The sequence below is a fragment of the Spodoptera frugiperda genome, chromosome 3 (genome assembly GCF_023101765.2).
Source record: "Spodoptera frugiperda isolate SF20-4 chromosome 3, AGI-APGP_CSIRO_Sfru_2.0, whole genome shotgun sequence".
In the NCBI taxonomy this organism is placed as follows: Eukaryota; Metazoa; Arthropoda; class Insecta; order Lepidoptera; family Noctuidae; genus Spodoptera; species Spodoptera frugiperda.
This window is the reverse complement of record NC_064214.1, coordinates 8,322,295-8,348,848: the sequence shown is the minus strand read 5'-3', so window position 1 is coordinate 8,348,848 and position 26,554 is coordinate 8,322,295. Positions and strand designations below refer to the sequence as shown.

Sequence of the window (26,554 nt, the reverse complement as noted above, 5' to 3'; positions counted from 1 at the left end):
CGGGGCTGCCAATATGATCTTGCATTTCTTCTGGTAATAAAAGGTATAATGAAAACCTTACGACTTTTTAAATTATGTTAAGCAGAAGGTAGGTAAGGAACAATAAACCACTGATACTAGAATTAAAATAAAACAAAATTGTATGTGTCCTTAAAAATAATATATTTATTGTAAAGCGCATAAACATAAATAAAATTATCGTAATATTTATGATCACATGTAATACTTTCTTCAGCTTGGATAAATAAAAATAATTAACTTACTTGGTTAAGTTAGCTTTAATTATCATAAAATGGCTTATATGAGCACAGGAATACAACAAAAATATTATGCAGTTTATTTATTTACAAGGTTTATAAAGAGACAAATAAAATATGTATTTATGAACGAATATTATGCATCAATAGCTGCACAAACATTGTCATTCATTACCAATAAACAAAGTTCAAACTTCATGTAAGTAACTTCATTGAAAATAAATATAATTAATTCAAATTATCTGCATAACTAATGCTAAGTTCTTAGCAAAAAAAATTGTCTGTATTTTTTCTGATATAGGTAGAAGTTTTTAGGAAATAAAAATTTTGCTCTTTTGCTGCAGTAAACGAAAGCTCAACAAAATGTGAACGCGATACTCGCGGTTTTATAAAAATATAATATGTAGTAGTATTTCTACAATTAAATGTTGAATAAATAAATGCAAAAATCTCTTAATAGGCGGTGCTATGTTTCTAGTTATTTTTATATAAAAAAATCAATCATCTATATTCTCTAGCTATCAGACTAAGGCAAGTACTCTATTACATATTTATTATTGATATTATGGCCATTACTTGTACCTAAATACAGACAGCAGATCAACCTACTCCTTTCTTTTTCATTACATTTTCAACTTTATAAGTTTGATATACAGTCGAAAATTCAATAAAAACTGTCAGTTGCCCAGCTGGCTGTACCTTACCTATAGCACTTTTTATTGCAAGTCTCCTCTAGGCTCGATGCGAGCTCTAATCAAACTTATACATATCTAATTCTTAAAGTAATTTACCATTTAAATTGTATAAAAATATTAAAACTACTTTTTACTAACTTTTAATACCGTAAAACGGTGTGAATAGAATTCAAAGGGTGAATAGATGTTCGAACATTTTCCCAACATTTATTCACCTTTCCCTTAATTTATTCTGCATCTATTCATTCCTCGAATACTATTCACCCCGTCTTACCGTTATAGGTCTAGGTATATATAATGTTGCTACATGTGGACTAAAATATTATACATAATAAATATATATTTCTATTTCTATAATAGTCTTGTTTTTGATAACATTAATCTCGAGTACTAGTTCAGTGTTTCTATTATGCACAGTTTACACATCATTATGTAAAATAAGATTAAAATAACATTGCTACATTATTCTGTTTATTTTCTATACCTTCCAACACTGTACTTAACCAATGTAAATGGTACTTTTGACTGTTTACCAAATATTAGTAGACAAGAATCACAGCATTAAGAATACGAATTTTACGTTGTATAGAAAATTAGGAATATCAAGGTTTAATTCGTTGTTATTCGTGAGATTTTACATATTTTTAATTACGTGTCTAATCAAATTATCAACTACATTTGCATTCTTTATCAGATCAGTTCACATGGATGTGCTGTGTATAAAATATGAGCGGCCTGCCGCCTTCTTCCAACGGTTGTTATTTTGCAATCCAATGGCACACACAAAAAATAAAGGGCAATGCTTCTTTTAAATAAAAAAATAATTCAATTCTTGTACAGTCGAAACCAACAGTCGATTTAAATTTAAAGTCTCTGGATCGACCTAGGATTTTGACAGAGAAACAAAAATTTGTTCCTAATAATTTCGGCCATTCGAAATGAGAGCGTATTCGGCGCTCTGATTGGCCGGCTCGAATAAACCAACCAGAATCCAGAAATCAGCGCCAATCGTGCTCTCGTTTTAACTACTTTAAACATAAGCAAACTCATACTAAGGTTACATATCTTGTAGCAACTGATTTCTTCTCATGTTTTCACAAATCCTAGTTAAATCTCATTCTTAACAAATCTCTCATTCTACTTTTATTTAGAATATAAACTCATTGGTGGGTTCCTTGTGTTCCTGCTTGCGTCTCTCCAGTCGACTCCGACTGATGTACGGAGCTGGTTGCTTGAGATGTACCGTCCTCACGTGTAGCTTCCTACTGTTGGACTGCGAGAACCCTTTACCACATACTTCACATTCATAGGGCTTCTGACCTGTGTGCGTCTGGAAGAGAAGCGTAAAAAAAGTTGATTATAATATCATCATCATGATCAGCCGAGATCCACGTGGAACGACAAGCCGCCACCTGCATCCACTGGCTCCTCGATTGTATTATGGCATATGGCATGAATTATGGCAACCCCCCCTTCCCCCCTTTCACTATGATTATAATATAGTTAGTAGTTTAATTTCTGTCTCTTATAAATGTGATACAAGAATTGCTGGATGCAAAATGTGATACTAGAACTGCTGGATTAAAAATGTGATACAAAAATTGCTGTATCTAAATGTGATACAAAAATTGCTGTATCTAAATGTGATACAAGAATTGCTGTATTCTAAATGTGATACAAGAATTGCTGGATTCAGATTCGAATTCTCAGTTTATTTTAGTCCCAAAGGAGGTAGAAGCTAGTAACAAAACATGTACTAATAACTAATAAACGCATTCTAGAAATCACTTTGGATTTGAATACACAATAATTAGCATTTTCGGACTTGTTGGAATGTGTTTTAGAGTTAGTAATTAAAACTTATTGCAATATTTTCAGTACCAATACGCAGTTTATCCGAACAGTTAGTGTCACAAACAAAGACTTAACTTACCCTAAAATGCCTGCTAAGTGCCCCCTTAGACTTGAAGGCCCGTGTACACATGGTGCAGGGGTAGGGCCGCGCCGCCGAGTGAGTCTTCTCGTGCACGTGCAGGTTACTTCGGTTGTAGAAGGACTTGTCGCACTGGGTACACTTGTACAGGCGCTCCGCAGAGTGCGTGCGCTTGTGGTATACTAGGAACGCATTGCCCTGCGAATGGACACGCCTTTAGTTCAAACGTTGATATTATTGTACTACAAGTTACTTCGGTTGTAGAAGGACTTGTCGCACTGGGTACACTTGTACAGGCGCTCCGCAGAGTGCGTGCGCTTGTGGTATACTAGGAACGCATTGCCCTGCGAATGGACACTGGGCCTTTAGTTCAAACGTTGATATTATTGTACTACAAGTTACTTCGGTTGTAGAAGGACTTGTCGCACTGGGTACACTTGTACAGGCGCTCCGCAGAGTGCGTGCGCTTGTGGTATACTAGGAACGCATTGCCCTGCGAATGGACATGCCTTTAGTTCAAACGTTGATATTATTGTACTACAAGTTACTTCGGTTGTAGAAGGACTTGTCGCACTGGGTACACTTGTACAGGCGCTCCGCAGAGTGCGTGCGCTTGTGGTATACTAGGAACGCATTGCCCTGGGAATGGACATGCCTTTAGTTCAAACGTTGATATTATTGTATTACAAGTTACTTCGGTTGTAGAAGGACTTGTCGCACTGGGTACACTTGTACAGGCGCTCCGCAGAGTGCGTGCGCTTGTGGTATACTAGGAACGCATTGCCCTGGGAATGGACATGCCTTTAGTTCAAACGTTGATATTATTGTATTACAAGTTACTTCGGTTGTAGAAGGACTTGTCGCACTGGGTACACTTGTACAGGCGCTCCGCAGAGTGCGTGCGCTTGTGGTATACTAGGAACGCATTGCCCTGGGAATGGACATGCCTTTAGTTCAAACGTTGATATTATTGTATTACAAGTTACTTCGGTTGTAGAAGGACTTGTCGCACTGGGTACACTTGTACAGGCGCTCCGCAGAGTGCGTGCGCTTGTGGTATACTAGGAACGCATTGCCCTGGGAATGGACACGCCTTTAGTTCAAACGTTGATATTATTGTATTACAAGTTGCTGCGGTTGTAGGACTTGTCGCCAAACATTGATATAAGTATTGTTATTTAATATTAATGGAACTTACCCGGAAACTCTTCCCGCAAATATCACAGACGTGGTTCTTCTCCACGGGGTATGGTTTGTCAGGGTGAACGCGACGGAAGTGGGTCCAGTACTCGCGGGCGCTCGGGATCTCTTCCTCACACTGACAAATAATACGTCTAGATAGAATATTTATATAGCTCAAGAGCTAAACTCAAGGCAACTAATGGTAGATTCTTTATTCATGCAATGATTTGTTAACTAAGTCTCCAAATAAAACTTCCTTGAAAACCAATTTCAAAATCTAATTCAAGCTGAGAATTAGAAAACTAGTTCAGAATTTTCCCATCCCTTCCCAAATAGGACAAATCTCAAAGTTCTCGCAACAGCGATAGATATGTCAACCGTTATCATAAACTATGGTCTCGTCATCTTATTGAACATACAATTTAAATAAATAAAAAGAAATATTTAGTTATTACATACATGTTCACACTTAGCCGGCCAGTTCCCAGTGGTGGGTTTCTTCCCGTAGTTCTTGGGTCGCTTCCTGGTGTGTTCCTTGCGGTGATGGTGCCGCAAACTCTCCGCGTTCTCGAACGTCGCGCCGCATGTACGGCAACCTTTACTGTTCAGATGAAATATGGTTTTCGAATAAAATTGAACTGTGTGCTGATATAAATACGGTGTGATTTAGAGTGAGATTTTAAAAATGTCAATGGAAGATTCGTAACTCTGGTCTATCACAAACTTCACGTGGCACTCCGCGCAGTAATGTCAAGCTAAAGTAGTCCTTATATCCACTTACATAGAGTCCGTGCTCTGCGTGTGTTTGACCGACATGACCAAACTTCACGTCGCACTCCGCGCAGTAATGCCAAGCTAAAGTAACCCTTATATCCACTTACATAGAGTCCGTGCTCTGCGTATGTTTGACCGACATGACCAAACTTCATGTGACACTCCGCGCAGTAATGTCAAGCTAAAGTAGTCCTTATATCCACTTACATAGAGTCCGTGCTCTGCGTGTGTTTGACCGACATGACCAAACTTCACGTCGCACTCCGCGCAGTAATGTCAAGCTAAAGTAACCCTTATATCCACTTACATAGAGTCCGTGCTCTGCGTGTGTTTGACCGACATGACCAAACTTCACGTCGCACTCCGCGCAGTAATGCCAAGCTAAAGTAACCCTTATATCCACTTACATAGAGTCCGTGCTCTGCGTATGTTTGACCGACATGACCAAACTTCATGTGACACTCCGCGCAGTAATGTCAAGCTAAAGTAGTCCTTATATCCACTTACATAGAGTCCGTGCTCTGCGTGTGTTTGACCGACATGACCATGTGCCGCTTGTACGCTACGCTCGACACGAACTTCACGTCGCACTCCGCGCAGTATGGACCGTCTTCTGTATTCTCTTCTGGTTTCTCCTGAAAATTAGCACGTAAAAATCTTCAGTGAATGCTGAGGTAATAATTGCAAAAACAACATTTAGGAAAAAAGAAAACGATAGTGTCAACCAATTAAGTGAAAACTGACTTAATTCGTCAGTGCTGCCATCTACCAAGCATAGATGTTGCTGGAACAAAAATCTTTAAAAAAGTTTCTAATATTAAAATTAGGATAATAACTGACCTCAAGATCTTTATGCATCATAGTCTTGTGCATGGCGAGTCCCAGTTTGCTGATGAACGAGTATCCGCAGACGCCACAGATGAACTCTGACGGGTGTTTGATGCGAGTGTGACTCATGTACGATGTCCATACACTACAAACATACACATAATCTTTATTATACCATTTTATGACCAAAGTAGAGCATTATACAACAAAGAAAAGGATCGTTTGGTCCTACGACTAAGCATTTGCAAACATTTCAATTAATTTTAATAATACAGTAAAATAAGTATGTAATTTTTCTCATTAATTACGTAATACAGTGCACTTACTTGAAGATTTCGTTGCAATATTTGCACTTGAATGTTACTCCTTTATGCCATCCCTGATGCTGTTTTGCTTGTGTCCTGAAAATATATGTAAAATACATCATGTTTACTCTTATTTAAAATAAATGTTTTCGATGACCTCTCTAAAGCTTTTGAGACTATCATCACTATAAAATGTACTATGACTATGTACAAAACAGAAAAAATAGCCACAAATGAAAAGGCTAATAATTAACAATTTATAATGAAAATATAAAAACATAAATAGCAACTATAAGTGGATAAGGTAATCTTAAGGAATGCCCCAAGGAGGCATTTTGGGTCCAATATATTTTGAATAGATTTTTAGGGATATTTTGTTCTTTCATAAATACACGTTTTCTATCGCAATAACAATGATATACTTACGTATTGGTAGAAACATAAGGACAGGATTTACACGCATATCGCTTTTCATGACCAGATGCATGTTTTTGATAAGCGCGCTTTGTTTTGAACCGAAATTTGCAAACATCGCACTCTAAGCTGCCTGCAGCCTAGTAGAAAAAGGAAGAATAAAGTCAATCCTTAAACCTTAGTATTTAAATGATATATGGGTAAGCAGAAGTATAGGATTTGTTACCTCTGAATGTTTGCTAACATGATGATTCCATGCATTATTGTCAATAAAACCTTTGTAACACAGATTGCACTGGAAAGGAGAATTTAAGTAGTTTGATGATTCCTTTCTTTTCATTACCTCTGCTTTTTGCTCTTCCACCTGAAAATTAATTAAAAATTAAATATTTGTAATTTGGAACTGATTGTGCAGTTTCTTGCCTTGTTTTAATGCATTAAGTATTTTATTATTATTTTAATGCATTGCTTTTCTTTACATCAGTTATTGTATTGTGATCCTGAAGTCTTAGTACAAGTTTTCTTTAGGTTTAAAGTAATCGCGTTCGGCGCTCTTAATTGGTTTATTCGCACCGGCCAATCAGAACGCCGAACGCGCTCTCGTTTCGATGAATTTAAAAGTAAAGCAAACTCATACTAAGGTTACTGAAATAATTCTGCCTTTGCTCAAGGGAATGATTATAAGGGACTATTATAAAATATCACATACCGTCAGTGTTATAACAGTAATGTACTGATCAAAATCGTCCATGTTATCTGCAGACAAACTGGGGTTTGACAACATTTTCACATGCTTGAAAGCGCCACTTCTACCATTTTTGCGATGTTTCTTTTTTAGCTTTTTAACTTTTTTTTCTTCTACAGCATCTTCTTCATTCTCTTCTTCAATGGCTACTCCAAACTGTAAACAATGTTTTACTACATAAATCAAAACTGCTTTACTAAGCAAGTTGGTGTAGTCAAAGTTCATATAATTGGATACAATTATGTTATATTGATGGTTGTGAGGCTTATACATTATAAAAGATCTAAGAGACATTTATTTGCGATACTGAGTTATACATCACATCATTTGATAGAGAAAATTTCACTGATTATGGATATGTACAGAACATAATATAAATTAATATTGCAAAAAATTACATTTAGATCAATTAATTAGCCTTCCAACCATCAATATTATTTTCTGTTTACTGTTTAGCTATATGAACTTTCCTAACATTTATGATATGTAAAATATTCTCATTTCATCCTTTTACTCACTTCATCACAATCAAAGTTCTCTTCAAACAATTCCTCATCCGACTCTTTATTTTTAAGCTTCTTCTCTTTATGTATTGAAAGAGGTTCATCATCATCGCTCGAGACATTATGCTCTACATGGTCTATGCTTGCATAGTTATGGTCCTCTACTTTAACTTTATCTTCCTCACAATCTTCTGGTTCCAATTTTACAAACTCATTACTGGTTATGTTACAAGTTGTATCTACACTCTCTAAGCGAGTGATGGAAAGATTCGAAGAGATGTTACATTCCTTTCTGTTTATTGCTCTTACTTCATCCGGGTTTAACTGAAACATGATATTTTTTTATTCATAAATGTTTTGTCGATTGTATCTTAACAGGTCATCTCTGGTCTCTGGATTCTGAAAGGAGTTTACAAACCTTCCCATAAATATTTGTAATCCCATTCAGTACATCTTGATTCCTCAAACATTTCTGCCTAAAATTGTAAAATTTCTTCACAAGAGCTGCACACTCATAACAAGCAAAGGGTGGCAAGTTGCAGGCAAGAGGCTGAAATCAAATAAATGAAAATAAAAAATAATTTAATAGAAAGTAAAAAATTAATTGAGTAATGAAAATTAACATCGGAAAGAGTGTATTAAATACCCAAATAAAATATGTTTATTTCAAGTTTTATTTCAGCAAGTATACAGTTTTATATTTGGTAGTGACCACTATTGTACAGAAGGCAAGTTAACAATCGTTGTTTACTATTCAGCACAGGCTTTCAAAATGTAAACAAAAAATTAACTTACGTTGGTTCCGATTACGAAGTCATAGAAAATATTTAGAGGAAACAGTCGTAGATCGTGCATTTTCACGTCCATAGCTGAACAAATACGACATACTTCTAAGAAATCCATCTTATAATATTATTTCCTAGAATAGTCTCAAATTGAGTTTCATAGATTCGCGGCGATCCGGACGATAGAGTTATAAAATATTAGAACTTCTAGGAATTTGTTCCATTATTTGAAACTGGACACAAAATGTTTGGAGCAATCCACAAATAGACAAAGTTTACTGATATATATTCCATTTTAAGTTAATAATCATAAATTACTACGCATTGTCTGATAGTGAAAAATAAAATACTCATAGGACGTCTAATTTTATGAAAGACGCCAACTCTGCAGCCATATTTGTTGTTTGTTGACAATTTGACATCAGTTGAATCGTCCAAGTCCAGTCGTTAATTTACTTAAGAAAATCAAGTTTACAACTTGTTACTTAGCTTTGCTTTATTTTTGTACTGCTAGACTATTACTAAAGTTTTTAATTAAATTTATCAACTTAATGCATTTATTTTCATTTTTGTATCAAATCATCATGGCATTAGTTTCAAGATTTCAAGAATATTTCCGAACTAAAAATAAGAAAGTCAAAGTCAAAGTAGACTTGACGTTTGACACTGTTGACATTTGTATTGTCATAAAGTTACAAAGATCGAGTGCTTGTCGTTACTTGTTCAGTTGTTATAAAAAAATAAAAATATCAATCAATAATTTTATTGATTATTTCATGAATTAAAGTTAAACTATAGTCATGAAGTAAGTTAATAAAGTTTATATAACGTTAAATTACAACGGCGGTGTAGTTTGAGGTTATGTTTATGTTGTATTTGACTGTTTTGAATTTGTTTGCAGGCTTACAGTGGACGGTCTTCTTGTTTATTTCCCATATGATTACATTTATCCTGAGCAATATGCGTATATGTTGGAGTTGAAACGAGCTCTAGATGCTAAAGTAAGTTATTGTTTCGTATTCACGGTTAGAGTAAACCGCAAGTAATTGACTAACCATAATGATTTAGTGGTGTAGGCTGCATTTTGGATATATCTCTCTCTAAATGTTGAGCTACCTAAGTTACTGCGAAGACCAAAACGCATTCTGCCTTTAAAAAATCCCCCATCATTTGAGATGTTTTGTAATATCACATATATGTGTTTTAGGGCCATGGACTACTGGAGATGCCATCAGGAACAGGAAAGACCATATCCCTTCTATCTCTGATTGTAGCATACATGATACAGAATCCTCATCATGTCAGGTAACTCACCACATATAGGTTTAGGTTTAAAGAATGAATTCTGTTAAGAACAGTACATAAGTTCACTTATAAATGCATTGTATTTTTGAAATTGAATGTTTGTTTTTGGTGCATTTGAAGATTAGTAGGAAGCACCAAAAAATTACTTGAACAAACTATTAAATGCCTGTTTCATTCTTTCAGAAAACTCATCTACTGTTCCCGTACAGTGCCAGAGATTGAGAAGGTTCTAGAAGAATTGAAGAACCTGATAAAGTATTATGAGAAGTGTCAGGGAGAGAAGCCGAGCCTCACGGGTGTGGTGCTCTCCTCCAGGAAGAATCTCTGCATACATCCTGAGGTAAAGCCATAAACTAATACTTGATTTCATCACCATCAATATTCGGATAGTACTAAATTTTACGCATTTCATTTATCTTCTTGGTCTCATAGTTTTACTCTTTAATAGTTTCTTACTATTTAGTGTAATGTTGAACAGTTTTTCAATAACTTTAAGTGTGGAAAAGCCATGCTTTGGCACAAATGAAGTGATATCAAGGCCTCCCAAAAAACGGTTGTGAAAGAATGTTTGCATTGTGTAAGTGAAGTTACTAGTTCCCAATCCTCAAATCGCCAAACCTTTAAATTCCTAACACCCAAAAAGCTGGCAACACGTTTGTAACACCTCTGGTGTTTCGAGTGTTAACATCAATATAATTATTGATCCGTCTGCTAGTTTCTACAGCCAGGATCTACAGTACCATAATAATAACTAGCTGCATAATAATCTTAACATTTAGAGAATTAAAGTTGTTATTTAGTGACAACTTAGTTAAGAAAGTAGTCCACTTTTCAGCCTCCTAATTCTTCTGTACTGTACATATACATTCTATGGTGTACTACAAATTAATATTTTGTTGCAGGTGTCAAGAGAAAGGGAAGGCAAGTTGGTGGATGGTAAATGCCACTCACTCACTGCAAGCTACATCAGAGAGAGACACGAGTCTGACAACTCCATCCCCATATGTGTGTACTATCTTAATTATTTCTTTTATCAACATACACCACATATATTTCACACGATCTGGCATCTGTGACACATTGAGCTCACCCAGCCGCTGAACAAACTATCATTCAATTTAATGTTTACCCAATTAAACAAAATATTTATAATTATTATGTTAGTTATTGGCTTAATCACCTAACTTTTTGACGAGGAACTCGACTTGTTTCAAGCCATGCTAGAGGCTCATATTCATTAACAGCATTCCGCGACAATCGCCTCATCGTGTATTTGATGTCACGTTGTGTCGAGTAAGCCGATAACATAATAATTATTTTAGTATTGCTCACTAAAGTTATAATAAAACATTATATATTTTTTTTTTGTTTTATTTCCTCTAGGTCAATTCTACGAAGGTTTTAACCGTGAAGGCAAGGAGTCGATGTTACCGTACGGTGTCTACACCATGGACGATCTGAAACAATATGGCGCCGACAGGAATTGGTGTCCCTACTTCCTATCTAGGTTTGCTGTAAGTTGAAAATCTCTTTATTACAATGTCTATCATAAACATACTCTCTCTTTTCATATTTTTATAATAACTATCGTACATACCATACTAAACTCGTATCATACTAAATTAACTAAAAATCATGGTTTACTCACGTAAATTGGATGGAGGAAAGCTCTATTAGTTTCGAGTCACAGAGGGACTCTTCATCAAGAGCAGCGTCTACTAACTAGTAGAGCTTTTCTCCATTAATTTTTATTTTTAGTTTTAGATTTTTAGTTAACTCTCTTTTCATGTTAAAAATTAAATTCATAAAAGTCGAGTTTATACCCATGTCTACTCCGAAATTCATTGTTTCGCAGTAGACTCTCAAATCCTACAGCCAAATCTTAAGAAAACCCTACATTTCACCATAAAAACAATGATTTTACAGGACCTAATATGATTTTTCATCAGATTATCCATGCCGAGATCGTGGTCTACTCGTACCATTATCTCTTGGACCCGAAGATTGCCGAAGTAGTGTCCAAGGAGATGAACAGGGAGGCTGTGGTGGTGTTTGACGAGGCTCACAACATAGACAATGTGTGCATAGACTCGCTCAGTGTGAAGGTCACTCGGAGGACCATCGATAGAAGCACTATGGCTCTACAGCAGCTTGAGAAGACCGTGGCTCAGTGAGTAGACATTTGTTATACACGCATTTCATTCATAAACGTCGTCTTTAACCAAATATCAGGTAGGCACTACGGGTTTTCATACTGTTACTAAACAGAAGAGCCTGGTCGTAGATTCCTTCCTTTTCCTGGGAACATCACACCTATTTTCTAAATCAATTAATTCCTCAGCCTCACATTAAGTTAATATTATCGACCCGATTACTACAGCAGAAAAGTCGCGGAAATAACTTGAATATGCCTTTGCTACCTGGCTAACGGACACGCAGAAATGGAGAAAGAACGCAATAATAGCTTAAACTAGACGTTGTCATGTCCGAATAAAAAGAGTATAAATAAAGAAGTTAAATTAAATAAGTTAATATTGTAATTATTTATAAAGGATTCGCGAAGCAGACGCGGCTCGCCTGACAGTAGAGTACGAGCAGATGGTGGAAGGGCTGCGTCACGCTGCCATGCAGAGGGAAACCGACGCTGTACTCGGCAACCCTATACTACCCGATGATGTCTTAAATGGTGAGCCACTCATAGGAACACTACTGACATGAGACATTGTCAATTTCGTCTAAAGCAAGAAAAGAAAGTCAAAGTCAAAGCATTTATTTCAATTAATCCTAATTAGACACTTTTGGAACGTCAAATTGAATTGTCCGTCAGTCTGTCCGTCAGTGAAGCTAGGCGCTCGTTCCAAAGTGTAGCTTTTAATGGAGAAGAACGAAAACGACAAACGATTTGTGTCCTACACTGCCACCTTATTAATACCATGGATTATTGTCAAATATTGACCTTAACATGTAAAGATAAATAAACTAGAAATGCGACTTCTCTGCTGTTGCGGGTGGTCGCTGATCGCTTACCATTAGGAGACCCGTTTGCCCCCTATTCCATAAAAAAAAATTTTTCCCCCACAGAGGTGGTTCCTGGAAACATAAGGAATGCAGAGCACTTCCTCAGCTTCCTGAAACGCTTCATAGAATATCTAAAGACTAGGCTAAGGATACAACATGTCGTGCAAGAATCTCCCGCCGGTGAGTACTACGCTTTACTTTAAGGACTAAATATTTTGATACAGTGAACTTAATAAAAATAAGACGAACACAATCACGCCTCTTTATTCCTAAAGGGAGACATGAGTTATGTTATGCCATGCACGACTTAAAACTCTACTTTTGTAAACCCTAAATCTTGATAGGTATCTAATGTTTTACTCGACCTGAGACCATTTCCTCTACATTGACACTTGACCAACGAAGCAGACAGTTAAAATTAGCATATTTATTTTGCAAAAGCCCGCCACCACCTCCCATACTCCCAATACCGCTGCAACTCCTGTAAGCCAGGATCTTCAGTAGATACAACCGGGAAAACACCGGAACACTTAATTCCGGCGCGAAAAGACATGAATGACGGTCTTGGATCGTTAATAAATAATATGAATAATTCCAGGCTTCCTAAAAGACGTGCAAGCGCGAGTGTGTATAGAACGCAAACCGCTACGTTTCTGTGCTACCCGGCTATCATCCCTGATGAAGACCCTGGAGATACCGGACCCTTCCAACTTCGCGTCCCTCACCCTCATCACACACCTGGCCACGCTCGTCTCCACGTACACCAAGGGATTCACCATCATTATTGAACCGTTTGATGATAAGACCCCAACGGTTTCCAACCCCATTTTGCATTTTTCGTAAGTAGTTCTTGTATTTGTAACTGAATTTGTTAGTGTTGCTTTAAGGTAACCAAAGGTGAGGTCCACAGACCCGTATCGGACGCATCAAATGGATTAATTTTTCAGACTGCGTCCACTGTATCGACAGCGATCGGATTGCCGGCGCCAGTATCAGCAATCGGATTGCCGATACCACTTTCACTCGAATTTTTGGCATCTGCATTCCGTATGACGGCATCAGTACGCATCGCATACAGGCGTTGCTGATGAGCGGTCCGTACGATGCGGATCAGTGGACGCAGTTGTATGAGTTTCTATATAAGATAAACTAAAATCCGGTGCGTGCGATGCGTTCGATGCGGGCATGTGGACGCTTCCCTTTATGTATATATGTAGTACGACTTATTGAGTGCTTACTCATTGTCTAAACGTGTTCATTACTGTTCTTTTCACTCTCAGTTTTTTAAAATATGATGTTTTTTTTTCAAGATGCATGGACTCATCAATAGCTATGCGGCCAGTATTTGCAAGATTTCAATCGGTTATAATAACGTCAGGTATGTTCAAACCTCATTTAGTCTATAACATTATTATTCATAGGTAAATTAACTAACCTACTCGACTTTCAATGGAATTACAACCTTATTTGAAAAGCATAAGATTGAAAATGGGGTTAAATAAACAGTTTGGAGTTACTTAATTGTTTTTATTTTGCTACACAGGAACGTTATCACCATTAGACATGTACCCAAAGATCCTGGACTTCAACCCAGTCATAATGAGCTCGTTCACAATGACACTCGCCAGACCCTGTATATTACCAATGGTGAGTCAACCATTCTGTGATGCTCTAGAAGAGAAATAATATTTTTTATGATATAAGCCGGTAAACGAGCAGTCGTATCACCTGATGGTAAGCAATCGCCGCCCTCCATGGACACCCGAAACACCAGAAGCGTTGCAACTGCGAATTTAAGGGTTATTGGGGAATCGGGGATTGGGAACGGGAGTAATTGGGCCTCCGGTAACCTCACTTACACAACGCAAGCGTTGTTTCACGTCGGTTTTCTGTGAAGCTGTGGTATCATTCCGGTCGAACCTGCCCAGTAGTGCCGAAGCATGAGCCTGTCCCACACTTAATGCTTATATTTCCTACTACATAACATTAAAAGAAACATTACGATATTGACGTTACGTAAGGACACAAGTAATATAAAAGTGTATCGTTTCCAGATTGTATCAAAAGGCAGCGATCAAGTAGCGATATCGTCTAAATATGAAACGAGGGAAGATGTAGCTGTGATTAGAAACTATGGACAGTTACTTGTCGAGGTGAGTCTTTTTTGTATAAGAAAATGTTTTAGTTTCAATATTATGATATGTATAATTTATTCCTTTTTTATTTCCGTCTCTAATATGGTAGATGACTAATTTTTATTTCAACGTCCGTCTTGTAGATTATTCTAAAATATTACACACGTATTTTTTTTTCTTACGCAAACAAATACTTTCGAAGATATATTGATTTGAAATATCGCGTGACGTCACTTCTAGATACGTTTTATACGTAGAAATGACGTATTTGTTCCCACCCCAAATCTTTGATTCGTTTAAGCTAAGTATTGTAATCTTATGTGACAAAATAAAAAAAAAAGACGTGTCTATAATTTTTTCATTACCTAACTGACGGACTGAATAAATTTTTAATTTTCATACCCCATCGTCATCCCTATTATAATAATACACATCATCTTAGTAAACAAATTCTATCGTTGATATTTTGTCCAGATTTCAGCGTCGGTACCAGATGGCGTGGTCTGTTTCTTCACGTCGTACCTATACTTGGAAAGCGTGGTCGGCGCGTGGTACGATCAAGGTACGACTTGAACTAAATATTAATTCTAATCTTGTAGGTTGTATACATTTACATGTATTCATGTTGAAATACTTGTTCAGGAGTTGTGGCGAGCTTACAGCGACACAAACTGCTGTTCATTGAGACTCAAGATTCAGCTGAAACCAGTTTCGCTCTCATCAATTATATCAAGGTATGTAAATGGTGGTTCACAACTTAGTAAAATGCATAATAATTTCTCTCCACCTGAGTAGTGGAGTTGGTCTATTGGAGGAGTAGTCAATTTGCTACGAAGTTGATTTAGGTAAGGAGTCTTTTATATTCATCATCTGATTGTTATTTATGTTCATACTTCAAAAACTTCTTGTGTATTTTGAGATCCATACTTTTGAATTCTGATATACTTTATTCTAACTGCAGATAGAAAAGTATGTGTCTATATTAAAGGATCGACTGAGAGAGGTATTTTAATTATTTGACTACTTTAATTATAAACCAAGGTACTCTTTGAAATAAAATATTGACTTTTTCCTATATGTTTTGTCCCCCAGGCGTGTGAGAGCGGTCGCGGCGCGGTGTTGCTGTCGGTGGCGCGCGGCAAGGTGTCGGAGGGCGTGGACTTCGACCACCATCTCGGCCGCGCCGTGCTCATGTTCGGGATACCATACGTCTTCACGCAGAGCCGCATACTCAAGGCACGACTCGACTATCTCAGGGACCAGTTCCAGGTCATTTTATAATTACTATTTTTTTAATTATAATGCTCTTGGTAAACTAACCGTCAGGCACGATAGCGGCCAAACGTCGACCCATCAAACGTAAAGAAAACTGAGTATGAACCTACTGTAAAAGTATTATGCTCACATTTAGTTGGTGCGTAATAAGATAAATGGGAATTCACAAAAACCTAGTATAGATATCTTTTTTCAGTCTGTTTTTTTTTTACATGACTAATTGCTACTCTAAATAAGTAGTTTTTAACCGACTGTAGTAACATTTTTGTCTAAGTTCTATAACATGTATCGATGTTTTTTGAGTCCTTTCGATACGAGATTCAAGATTACATGATTTCTAATTTCAGATCCGTGAGAATGACTTCCTGACATTCGACGCGATGCGACACGCTGCGCAATGCGTCGGTCGAGCGTTGAGGTAAGTTGATACTATCGTTGCAAGATGCAATTCCACTGTCCTTGTATATGAAATACAATAGAAAACACATTGTTTCGCGTGGATCTGCGTTCCCGATATTAATTAATATTTCCCTCAATAAAAAATATTTCTATTTAAAAGAGGAATATCTTATCGATTGATTCTTTCTAATTACAAGCCTTTCTTTTCTTTCTAAAACACCTAAAATCCAGATGGTTATGTCTGCTAACTCTAATATTTGTACAATTTCAGAGGGAAGACAGACTATGGTATTATGATATTCGCGGACAAGCGGTTCAGTCGCGCGGACAAGCGCACCAAGCTGCCTCGCTGGATACAGGAACATCTCAAGGATTCCCTCTGCAATCTTAGCACGGAGGAGGCTGTACAGGTACGATCTCTTTATTTATGTAGGTACATACATAACCTCACGCCTGTCTACCATGGGGACAGGCAGTTTCAAAAGTACCTAATTTAGGATTAATTGGAATAAATGCTTCGACTTTGACACAATGGAACGCCAATTGCTACAAATCTTACTGCCACACTCAGAGTAATTTAATTAAATTAAACTATTCTTTAGTTTAATTTAACTATTTCTTTAGTTGGGGAGGCCTATGTCCAGCAGTGGACTGCTATAGGCTGATGATGATGATGATGATGATTCTTTAGTAACGATTTTGTATGGAAAACAATTGCCAAGGACTGGCTTAAGTAACCATTAAATGACTGAGTGCGCGAGTAAATATTTTATATGTAGCTAAAATAGGTGTTTTTCTGTTATTCACGGAAAATATATCTAATAAGGGATCAGGGTTAATTTAGTTTCTTTTTTTATCTGGTGGATAGCGGTATGTGAACTACTTATGGCCAGTGAACTAATCGGGTCATTTATTTTATTTGTAACCACTAGTATTTTAATTTGAGTATTTTATTTTCTCAGATCTGCAAACGCTGGCTCCGTCAAATGGCACAACCGTTCACTCGCGAGGATCAGCTCGGCGTGTCCTTACTCACACTACAACAATTACAATCTGAAGAACAGCAGGAAAAGATTGAGAAGCAGGTCATACAGAAATGATGGGCAGGATCCCACAATTGGATTGGTGTTACAACAAATTTCTGTCTTGAAAAGAAATACCTAAGTTACTGTTACGAAGAAAAATTAGAATTATTACAATTCAGTGCAGTCTTCCGCCAATCAGATAATTTGTTTTGTATTTATGAACAGTTTCATGCAATAAAAAGCTAGACACTCTGCTGATCAGTAGGTCTACTCCGGTTCTCGAATGCGAAGTTTTTTCATTGAATTAGAGTAGACCCTAGACCCTAGAGTAGGTTTATGTCACTACACTATGACTGTAAATAGTAATGCCGGTTTTGCGAGAGAATTATCTGTTTTACAAATGACATTATGTTGTGTTATTGTGTTAAATGAATAATGTTTTACACAATAAAGAATTATTTTTTAATTGTTTGCGTTTTAATAAAGTATTCACTCCCTATCCGCGCCGTGTCTGTCTGTTCACGATACGACAAACTCGGAAATTACTAAACGCCTTTTTAAAAAGCATTATGAATCTTGTGGAAGTTTTCAACTCATGAATATTTTAATGTCACGAAAGCTAAACCTACAAGTTTGAAATAAAACAACATTATAACTGCTTTGTAATTATTTTAATTACAAATATTGTCAAAATGGAAGTAGGAAGTCAATGTGATATAGGAGTTAGAACCAGACTTGTTCCTCCTTACGCTCAGGTAAGGCATTCTAGGATAGCTCGTCTGTCGAACTTGAAGTTTGCCCACGACGGAGCCACGAAGTTAAAGAAAACACTGTCATCCGGAGATTCGACGTGGTTAGTAGGAGCTACTATAGGCGGACTATTGTCTTTTTGGACCGGAGAGAAGTTCACATTAGGACTTGCGTGAGTATTCTGCGGCGTGAACAATTGACGCTTAGCTATCTTTCTATCTTTCCTAGAATTATTTTGATTTGGAGTATTTTTCGGCGCATTCCCATGGCTATGTCCATGATTATGGATATTTCCATGGTTCCCATTATTCCCATGCCCATTACCATTACCGTTATGATTACCATGGTTCTTAAACGGTTTCGGCACAGAATTGGAATTGAGTTGCTGATACTCTTGTATCTCATTCTGCAACCCTTGAGATATTTGCTTTCCTTTAGCTTTAGTTGCCGACGTAGACTCCAAGTCTCCCATTGATTTGTGGCGCGTCCTTCGCGTATTCGTGAACACTTTGGAGTTCCTCTCTGCGACCCAGCGTCGCATACGTTTCACGAACGGTAGCACCATGAAGAACGCGTTCGGACTCACGCCCATCTTCAGCTTCGGCGTCATATCCTTCTTGTTGGCCGGCAAATCGGCCAACGGGAACCACTCACACGCTTTAATCTCATTTCTTGTTCGCGGCTGGAACTTTGTATCCCTAGGAATGTACCCTATAATGTACAGGCGGACAATTTGTTCGTGGATAGTAGCTTCTATAAAATCATTCTTATTTATTAGTTTACTGATATCAAAACCAGTTTCTTCAAGGACCTGGAAAGGACGAAAACCTTGGTTATGAATAATTCCAAATATTATTATGTGCAAATAATTGTTAACAAACTAACAGTCAATAAAGACTTAATAAAAGTACAAGAAGGCCTATACTGAAATAGTATATGGCAAAAATTAGTAAGATAAACATAAATATATGTCTGGTTTCCTCACCTCCCTAGCGGCACATTTCCATGGCTCCTCACTCTCATTGACCTTCCCCTTAGGGAAGCCCCAAGAGGCCTTGGTCCAGTAGGACTGGACCAGCAACACGTGCGTGAGGTCTGTGTCCAACAAGATGGCGCCGTACGTGGGCACGGTCTGCTTGTACTCGCGCCAGTTTTCCAGCACCGAATCCAAACTACTCACATGTTCTCGGAGTTGCGGGACGTGCTGTAAATGTAAATGATGAGGAATATTATGAAAAGGGGATATTTAAGAACGTAAGTGTAGAGTAAATATAGTATAGCCACTTTTGAGTAGTGGAAAAATTAAAGTAAAGACTTTAGAACCCCTCTAGTCTTGATTTTTTATGAAGAAGTCATGAAATTCTTCCTTCACCAAAAGCCAAATAGATGGCTGAAAAGACCCAAAGAAAAGGTGGACAAAAATGTCGTTTTGTCCACCTTTTCTTTCTATCACAGAAAATTTTATTGATATAATAAATTACATCCAATCCAAGTCAATAGGCACATCTCTTAGCCTATGGCCTAGAAATGATTGCCTCCTTGAAAAACATAATCCTAAAAATTTTAATAGGAAAGGTTTGGATAGGCTTCATGCATGCATCTTATAGTCAACAAAAAAAGACAATCACCAAACCACATTTATAATTGCCATTTTTACCATTCTCAATAATTACTGACTAAGCTAAATTAACAGAAATACATGACTAACTAAAAATTTTAATAATCCGCTGAATCACCATTTCTCATTCTACGCACTCCATTTATTTTTAAAATGTGGCATAGAATGGAATTGTTAAAACAATCTAACGAGGCTCTTACTTGAAAAATGTGTGCCGCAAACTCTCTAATACCACAGGGATGTAGTCTGTTGGATTCATCCGTACAATAATAATCTAAATAAAACCAGTGCGCCAACTCTGTTTGGAAGCATATCCGCACCAGATTACCACGGTCCTCTGGTGGCAGGTTTATTATAAAACGGCTGAAAATAGATACATGGCATGATAAGATAGAGAAAAATCTATTATCTTTTTTTACAAGTTTTTTTTCTTTGTAGCTTCTAAAATTGGTAAAGTTGTAAAATTTTTGTCTTACCCTAATCTGAAATAGTTTTCTTAGTTACATTACGGAATTATGATACTCTACCTACATTTTTATTATTGTAAATAATTATGTTATATTGCAATTTGAGGTTTCAAAGTTTTTTGCAACTTTGTCAAGAACAATATGACTAAAACATCTGTTGTTATTAAAATCTGTTAGCTAATTACTACTTTCTCTCAATTATATCATTATAAAATTGGTTACTGGGCTATTATCATAGATACAATGTAAATACCTAGCCGATTGTTTACAGTATCATTATTTTGGTCGTAAAATACAACCTACCTGCACAGGTCATCCAAAATATCGATGGGTATAGAATGTTCGCCTTGATGTGCGTTACCAGAAGTAGAACCCATCTTATTAGTGTATATTTAAAGATTTTTACCGTATTTTAAGTAAAAAAATAAACAATGGAAAATTTTAGATTATTTTACTGCTTTTCTTTTGTATTGTAAAATCAATCCACAGATAATAAAAGCCGATATGAGCAAAACAGAAAATAACAACTCTCACGTTCCAGAGCTTGAACAACAAGAGAGTTCACATCTAGAGCATGCGATAAAGGATTCTCATTACAAAATAGATGTATCCGAACAAAATCGAAACGTCATTTGTTTTTGACGTTTGAGTTGTGAGATGTCATTTCCAAAATATCAATACAATACAGCTGGGAACTCGTAAGATTTTTAATAAATTGGTTTTTATCTCCAGTATATGGTAATTAGATACCAAAATGGATATCACGCCATTGTTCAGAGCATACATAAAAACTGTGAAGACTCGGAATAAGGCTTTTGGCATACAAAGCCCAACGAGTGATGATAAACAGCGTATTCTTCGAACTAAGCCAAAAACGGCTTTCATGATAACTGCGAAAGACATAACTTCACAAATTACTAGATTACGAGACTTTCTACTAGAGCATCGTGAAAAATACTTGAGTTTCTACGACAATGTGGTCGCAGAAGAGATGACAGATGCAGAGAGGGATCAAATAGATACAGGAGCGCAGAGGATAATTAATACATGCTCTCACTTGCTAAAGGAGTTTAGGAATGACAACCGCAAGGTAACAGCAGCTCCTCAGATGAAGGAGTACATGGAAGCAGTAGCTGACCTCATAGATATGTACTTGAAAGCTGTTTGTAAGATACACAGCGAGCTCAAAGCTCTACGGGTCAAACGAACTCTAGTCATGCGGAAACTATCGCGGTTGGAGCTCCCGCAAACTAAATCAAACATTCCGAACCACTTTGCGTTACCAACTAGTAAGGTAGCTGAGAAAGACCCTGACAAAGTTTTAGATAAAGACATCGAAGAGGTAGAGGAACCTGACACTGTAAAGAAAATGGATCTCTGTGAGAATGATGTTGCTGTACTGGCTGATGAAGAACTCAGTGCTGAAGAGCTCCAGATGTTTGAATCAGAGAATGTACAGCTCTTGAATGAGTTAAACAGCATGACTGAGGAAGTTAAAGCAATAGAAAGCAAAGTCCTCCACATTGCTGAGTTACAGGAAATATTTACTGAAAAGGTGATTAGAAGTGCCTATTATTAGATTTAGATTTCAGTCATGATTGTTCCACTGCAGGGCAAAGCCTTCTCTACCCTTCTTCCACTCCTAAAATAAAATCATCATTGGTCATAAAGCCGTTAGTTTGGAGTGGAACTGGACTGGTCAAGTCTGCTGCATGTCAGCCTACTTATTATAAGTAAAAATATTTAATTTCTGCATATTTGAATGTAAATGTAATTACAATCTTTTTTTTCAGGTGTTACAACAAGAGCAAGACATAGATAGGATATCTAACACAGTTGTTGGCTCCACAGAGAATGTTAAGGATGCCAATGAACAAATAAAGCAGGCTATACAACGGAATGCAGGGCTTAGGGTTTATGTACTATTCTTCTTATTAGTTATGTCATTCAGCTTATTGTTCTTAGATTGGTATAATGATTAAAATTATAATTATATATTTATTTAGATGTTGTTTTGTGTTTTACCCCATTCTGTTCTAATAGGCAACTGAAATATACAAGTAAAGCTTCAGTCAAATAGTATAATCTATGCATTATATAATACCTTTGCACACTTATACTAGTACTTGCTTTTGCTTTGTTAAAAGTTTAGAAGCAATCAAGAAATACTCAAGAAGAATGTCAGAGGTGGACATACTTTCTAGTAGTTATGAGTTACGTGTAACGAGAGAGTATTTCACCATAGCATACCCTAAACAGTCATGCTACTACCCATTTCTAGGTAATAAGTCTAAATAAAGTCCAATAAAGAGTCAAAAATTAAGGTCGTCCAATCTGAGATCGAAAAACACAACCAAGTCGGGAAATTATTATGTTTTGATAAAGATAATTTTATTTTAACAAAATAACCTTATGTAAATAAATAAAGTTTTCTAACAGTTAATTCAAAATTAATAAACATTAATATAAATATTATTTTTCGTTTCGAAATAGTCACAAACATGAAACACTAAAAGCAATGAACGTTTCTAAACTGATACAAAACGTCAAAGGTGTAGTAATAAATTTCATACATTTGAATTATAATTTTGTTTATTTTTAAATTGTGTTTTATCAATACAATATATTTTCCTTCTTAGTTATTGTGCAGTTAAGTTCTTTTGTGTTCTGAATCCTTTTCTAGTTATTGTTTTGGCTACCGCCTAATGTCACTCAGATTTCTACGCAAAATTCGAGTTTTCTTCAAGAGTAAACCGCCGAAGCAAAATTGGCAAGAAACTGCCGATATTAGTTATTGTACCATTGAACGAGAAAAAATGGACGCAGTAAAGGCTATGAAACACCTGGGTTACGCCTTCAACAGCGGTAAATATTTTTATCTCTGCTAGATTTTGAGGTTCAAAAGGTGAAGATACCCATATTTCTAGATACCTACCTACCTATACACACTATTATCTTGTTTATGTATGTTAGTCATAAATTCATCAACTTTACTCGTGTAACAACGTACATACATAAACAATTCACATCTGTTTTATACTAATTTGCAGAAGGCCAGTTGCGGAAAGTTGGTGTTGATGGGCAAGTAACAGAGGAACCATTTCAATTTAATGTTAGTAACCAGCACCAGGAGTGTCAGGCTCACTACGAGGAACTGGGCAATGCAGTGACCGAGTATGTGTACCATTTGATGGAAACGGAAAGGGATCTGACCAGGTTGCCAGTCCCAAAAGACTCCAATAAGGGAACATTCATCTTTGTATCTAAGGATTACGATCAGAAAGATGTTCTAGTGATCCTCATTCATGGATCTGGTGCTGTAAGAGCGGGGCAGTGGGCTAGATCGTAAGTTGACTAACTTAAAATATATCTTACCTAGGTTGTTCTACTATTAACTTTAATTTCAATATTAAACTCCTTATTCCAGCCTCATCATCAATGATAACTTAGATATGGGAACCCAGCTACCTTACATTAAAACGGCTCAAGAGAAAGGTTATGGAGTAATGGTGCTAAATCCAAATGACAACTGTTTAGCGACTGGCCAGAAAATACCAAACAGCAGTTCCGGAGAAGAGCACACAAATTATGTTTGGAATAACTATGTGAAGAATACAAAAGCAACTAAAATCGCAATAGTGGCCCACAGTTACGGAGGAGTACTCACTGTGACATTGGCTGATCAGCTGAAGAGTGAATTTGAGAAGAGAGTGAAGGCTATAGCATTCACTGACTCAGTACATGTGTACTCTAATATTGAAATTACTAAGTTTATGAAAGAGGTTGGTTGGTTTCTTTTTTCCTTGATACAAAGGGTCATATTTCATTAAAATGCCCTTGCTCTGCCCATATCTCATTAAAATAAATATACTAAGTTGTTATCCTTTACAGGTGGCTAGAAACTGGATATCAAGTCAGTCTCCATTGGACACACCAATGAACACTCCAGATTATGATATCCCTCGGGTTTCAGCTGGTAAAGTAATTCTTTCTTTTATGAAGCATAAAACTCTTTTATTGATATATATTCTTATACCTTTTTTTACTATTCACAGGTCATCAGAAACATGAAATGACATCATATTCATGTATGGAGTCTGTGTTCAAGTTTATCGATGAGAAAGTCTCACTATAGTATTTTGCACAATAATAATACACAGCACAGTTTTGCACAGTAATACGCACAATGTATATTATACTGTTGTTATATGTATAAGTGAACATTTCAACGACGTAGCATTTTAAATAAGAATATACTTTATTTTATGGTAAAATATTTTTATTTCCTATATACAAAAAAATGGCTGCAGCCATATAAATAAAAGTTTATTTCTTCTTTCCTTTGTAGGCATTTTTCATCCAGTACTTTAGGTCCTGTTTGTTTGCTCTTACACCTAATACAGCTGACTTTGAGTTCACATCTCTGACAGCAAATGGTGAGAAACCGGCTGTGTAGTCAGGGTCCAAAGCGTTAGTCTTATTTCTGGCCAATTTTGTGGCAAATCTCTTGTGGATGTGCTGGTCTTCGGTCAGGATTGGGTACTGGAAGTGTTGGCCTCCTCGTGGTGTAGGGAGACTGAACTTCTTGCCCCGAGCTGTCAATGGTTTCCGTCCATTGATGTGAATGTGCTGTACCCCATCGTCATCAATACTTACACCAACCTTCTTCAATGTGGAATGTCCACATTTAGGACAAAACACTTTGGTCATCACACTTGTGGTTTTGAAGCATGTTGTGCATCTGAAGATGAATGTGCGTAAATGTTTGATGATCCGTCCGTCTACTGAGGTTACATTGAGTCCTATTTGTTTGAGAACATTCTGCATAGCAAAATCTGATGTTGTGCAGGCTACTTCAACAGACTTTTCTTCAAATTCTCCGAGCTCCATTTCTTTCTTCTTCTCTGCAAGATTGCCTGGTGTGATCCAGTCTCCACCATCACTGTCACTGTCCGATTCCTCCTCACTCTCAGACTCCTCTTCCTCCTCAGTAACTTTAACAATGAGTTCATCTACATTTTCCTCTTTAATATCCATATTTTTTATTTGTTCAGCAATTTCCTCTGCATCCATCTCCTCATCATCATTGCCATTGTCTTCATTACTCACATTGGTATCTGTTTGCGGAACTATTTTGTCTACATTGTTAACTTCACCTGTTTCTTCGTCTGTCTTCTGTGATGGTTCTCCAGTCTCCTGGTTAATCTTTTCTGAATCATCTGCAGCATTACCATTTGAGTTGTAGTTGGCTAAACCAGTCACTTTGACAATCTTCTGTGTTGTTGGTTCAGTCTTGAGATGATCGGTGCCGACTTTTTCTTTCTCTAGCTGATAAGTTAGTGCCATTACCTTTATATCTGTTGCCGAGAGACTGCGGTAGTCGCCGGTCTTTTTGGAGAAGTCGGTCACAAATTTAATGTTCTCAGTGAAGACATCCTTGACGATCAGGTCGTACGGGAGCACTACGAGTTTCCTGCGTTGTCTGTCGTTCGTAATTTCATCAATAACCTCTTGCACAGTGTAAACATTTTCGGCGATGTCTTGTAAACTAGCTGCCTTTATAAATGCGGTTGTGTCGACCACTAAATGCTTAATATTCTTCGACATCTTGTTGTATTACATGAGAAATCTACACACAACAAATCGTTTCACATGTAATTTCTTTCCTTCACGTGCTCGATGCTCGTGTTAATTATTTTGGCAATATTGTCAAATGTCAAACGAAAGAATGACAATTGACATGACAAAGACAAATAAAAACTGTTCGTAACCACAGATAAACACAAATTGTTGTAGATAAAAAATATGTAACTTGGAAGTTGATGCACCATAAAGGAAATAATAAAATTATGGGGCATTTTACATTCTATTAACTCTTTTTATGTTGAAGAATTGAGTGCCACTGTAACTACCATATTTTTTAATGATTACACCCGTTACTAAATAAATGTATGCTAAAAATTGTACAAATGTTAGGTTTGCAACGGAACGCCACCGAACCGGATGACATTTTTATATCAATAGTGATGTTAGTAATAGTTAGTATTTTCGCTTTATTTGGTGTAATCGACTATTATTATAAGAAAAATCATTTTTCTACAAACATACATTTTTACAATTTTATGCTTGTTTGTTTCTGAA

General features: G+C 36.7%; 6 protein-coding genes across 12 annotated transcripts; 3 read left to right on the top strand and 3 right to left on the bottom strand.

The window, feature by feature from the left end:
- Positions 1-177: 177 nt before the first annotated feature.
- Positions 178-8,840, bottom strand: LOC118274304 (zinc finger protein 878). 7 transcript variants are annotated; one of them, XM_050707816.1, is made up of 13 exons: positions 8,432-8,838; positions 8,055-8,186; positions 7,652-7,960; positions 7,098-7,289; positions 6,615-6,752; positions 6,401-6,528; positions 5,996-6,070; positions 5,682-5,814; positions 5,349-5,476; positions 4,527-4,668; positions 4,084-4,203; positions 2,886-3,083; positions 178-2,282 (listed from the first exon to the last, which is right to left on the bottom strand). In XM_050707816.1, exons 1-13 carry the CDS (start codon positions 8,537-8,539, stop codon positions 2,100-2,102), a joined length of 1,986 nt encoding a protein of 661 aa, XP_050563773.1. In that variant the 5' UTR covers positions 8,540-8,838; the 3' UTR covers positions 178-2,099. The 7 variants fall into 7 exon arrangements, with proteins under 7 accessions (XP_050563773.1, XP_050563777.1, XP_050563778.1 ...); XM_050707820.1 differs by lacking the exons at positions 178-2,282; positions 2,886-3,083 and adding an exon at positions 3,090-3,229 and having other exon boundaries at positions 8,432-8,840; XM_050707821.1 differs by lacking the exons at positions 178-2,282; positions 2,886-3,083 and adding an exon at positions 3,247-3,378 and having other exon boundaries at positions 8,432-8,840.
- A 249-nt stretch (positions 8,841-9,089) lies between these two features.
- LOC118274303 (general transcription and DNA repair factor IIH helicase subunit XPD) lies at positions 9,090-18,044 on the top strand. The gene is made up of 19 exons (XM_035591762.2): positions 9,090-9,226; positions 9,323-9,422; positions 9,629-9,726; positions 9,910-10,066; positions 10,629-10,731; positions 11,110-11,240; positions 11,676-11,896; positions 12,279-12,412; positions 12,808-12,924; positions 13,343-13,583; positions 14,055-14,122; positions 14,288-14,391; positions 14,799-14,897; positions 15,354-15,441; positions 15,522-15,613; positions 15,972-16,148; positions 16,502-16,572; positions 16,825-16,963; positions 17,516-18,044. Exons 1-19 carry the CDS (start codon positions 9,222-9,224, stop codon positions 17,651-17,653), a joined length of 2,283 nt encoding a protein of 760 aa, XP_035447655.2. The 5' UTR covers positions 9,090-9,221; the 3' UTR covers positions 17,654-18,044.
- Positions 18,045-18,227: 183 nt separating this feature from the next.
- Positions 18,228-20,927, bottom strand: LOC118274301 (m7GpppN-mRNA hydrolase). Its single transcript, XM_035591760.2, has 4 exons — positions 20,717-20,927; positions 20,147-20,309; positions 19,314-19,532; positions 18,228-19,139 (listed from the first exon to the last, which is right to left on the bottom strand). Exons 1-4 carry the CDS (start codon positions 20,788-20,790, stop codon positions 18,330-18,332), a joined length of 1,266 nt encoding a protein of 421 aa, XP_035447653.1. The 5' UTR covers positions 20,791-20,927; the 3' UTR covers positions 18,228-18,329.
- A 122-nt stretch (positions 20,928-21,049) lies between these two features.
- Positions 21,050-22,418, top strand: LOC118274302 (syntaxin-18). The gene is made up of 2 exons (XM_035591761.2): positions 21,050-21,968; positions 22,207-22,418. The coding sequence occupies exons 1-2, from the start codon at positions 21,168-21,170 to the stop codon at positions 22,393-22,395; spliced, it is 990 nt and encodes a 329-aa protein (XP_035447654.2). The 5' UTR covers positions 21,050-21,167; the 3' UTR covers positions 22,396-22,418.
- A 519-nt stretch (positions 22,419-22,937) lies between these two features.
- On the top strand, positions 22,938-24,687 carry LOC118274297 (FAM172 family protein homolog CG10038). Its single transcript, XM_035591759.2, has 6 exons — positions 22,938-23,278; positions 23,464-23,758; positions 23,841-24,195; positions 24,305-24,389; positions 24,469-24,558; positions 24,595-24,687. Exons 1-5 carry the CDS (start codon positions 23,119-23,121, stop codon positions 24,546-24,548), a joined length of 975 nt encoding a protein of 324 aa, XP_035447652.1. The 5' UTR covers positions 22,938-23,118; the 3' UTR covers positions 24,549-24,558; positions 24,595-24,687.
- On the bottom strand, positions 24,671-26,144 carry LOC118274296 (RNA-binding protein NOB1). Its single transcript, XM_035591758.2, has one exon. The coding sequence runs from the start codon at positions 26,018-26,020 to the stop codon at positions 24,740-24,742; it is 1,281 nt and encodes a 426-aa protein (XP_035447651.2). The 5' UTR covers positions 26,021-26,144; the 3' UTR covers positions 24,671-24,739.
- Between the last annotated feature and the right edge of the window lie 410 nt (positions 26,145-26,554).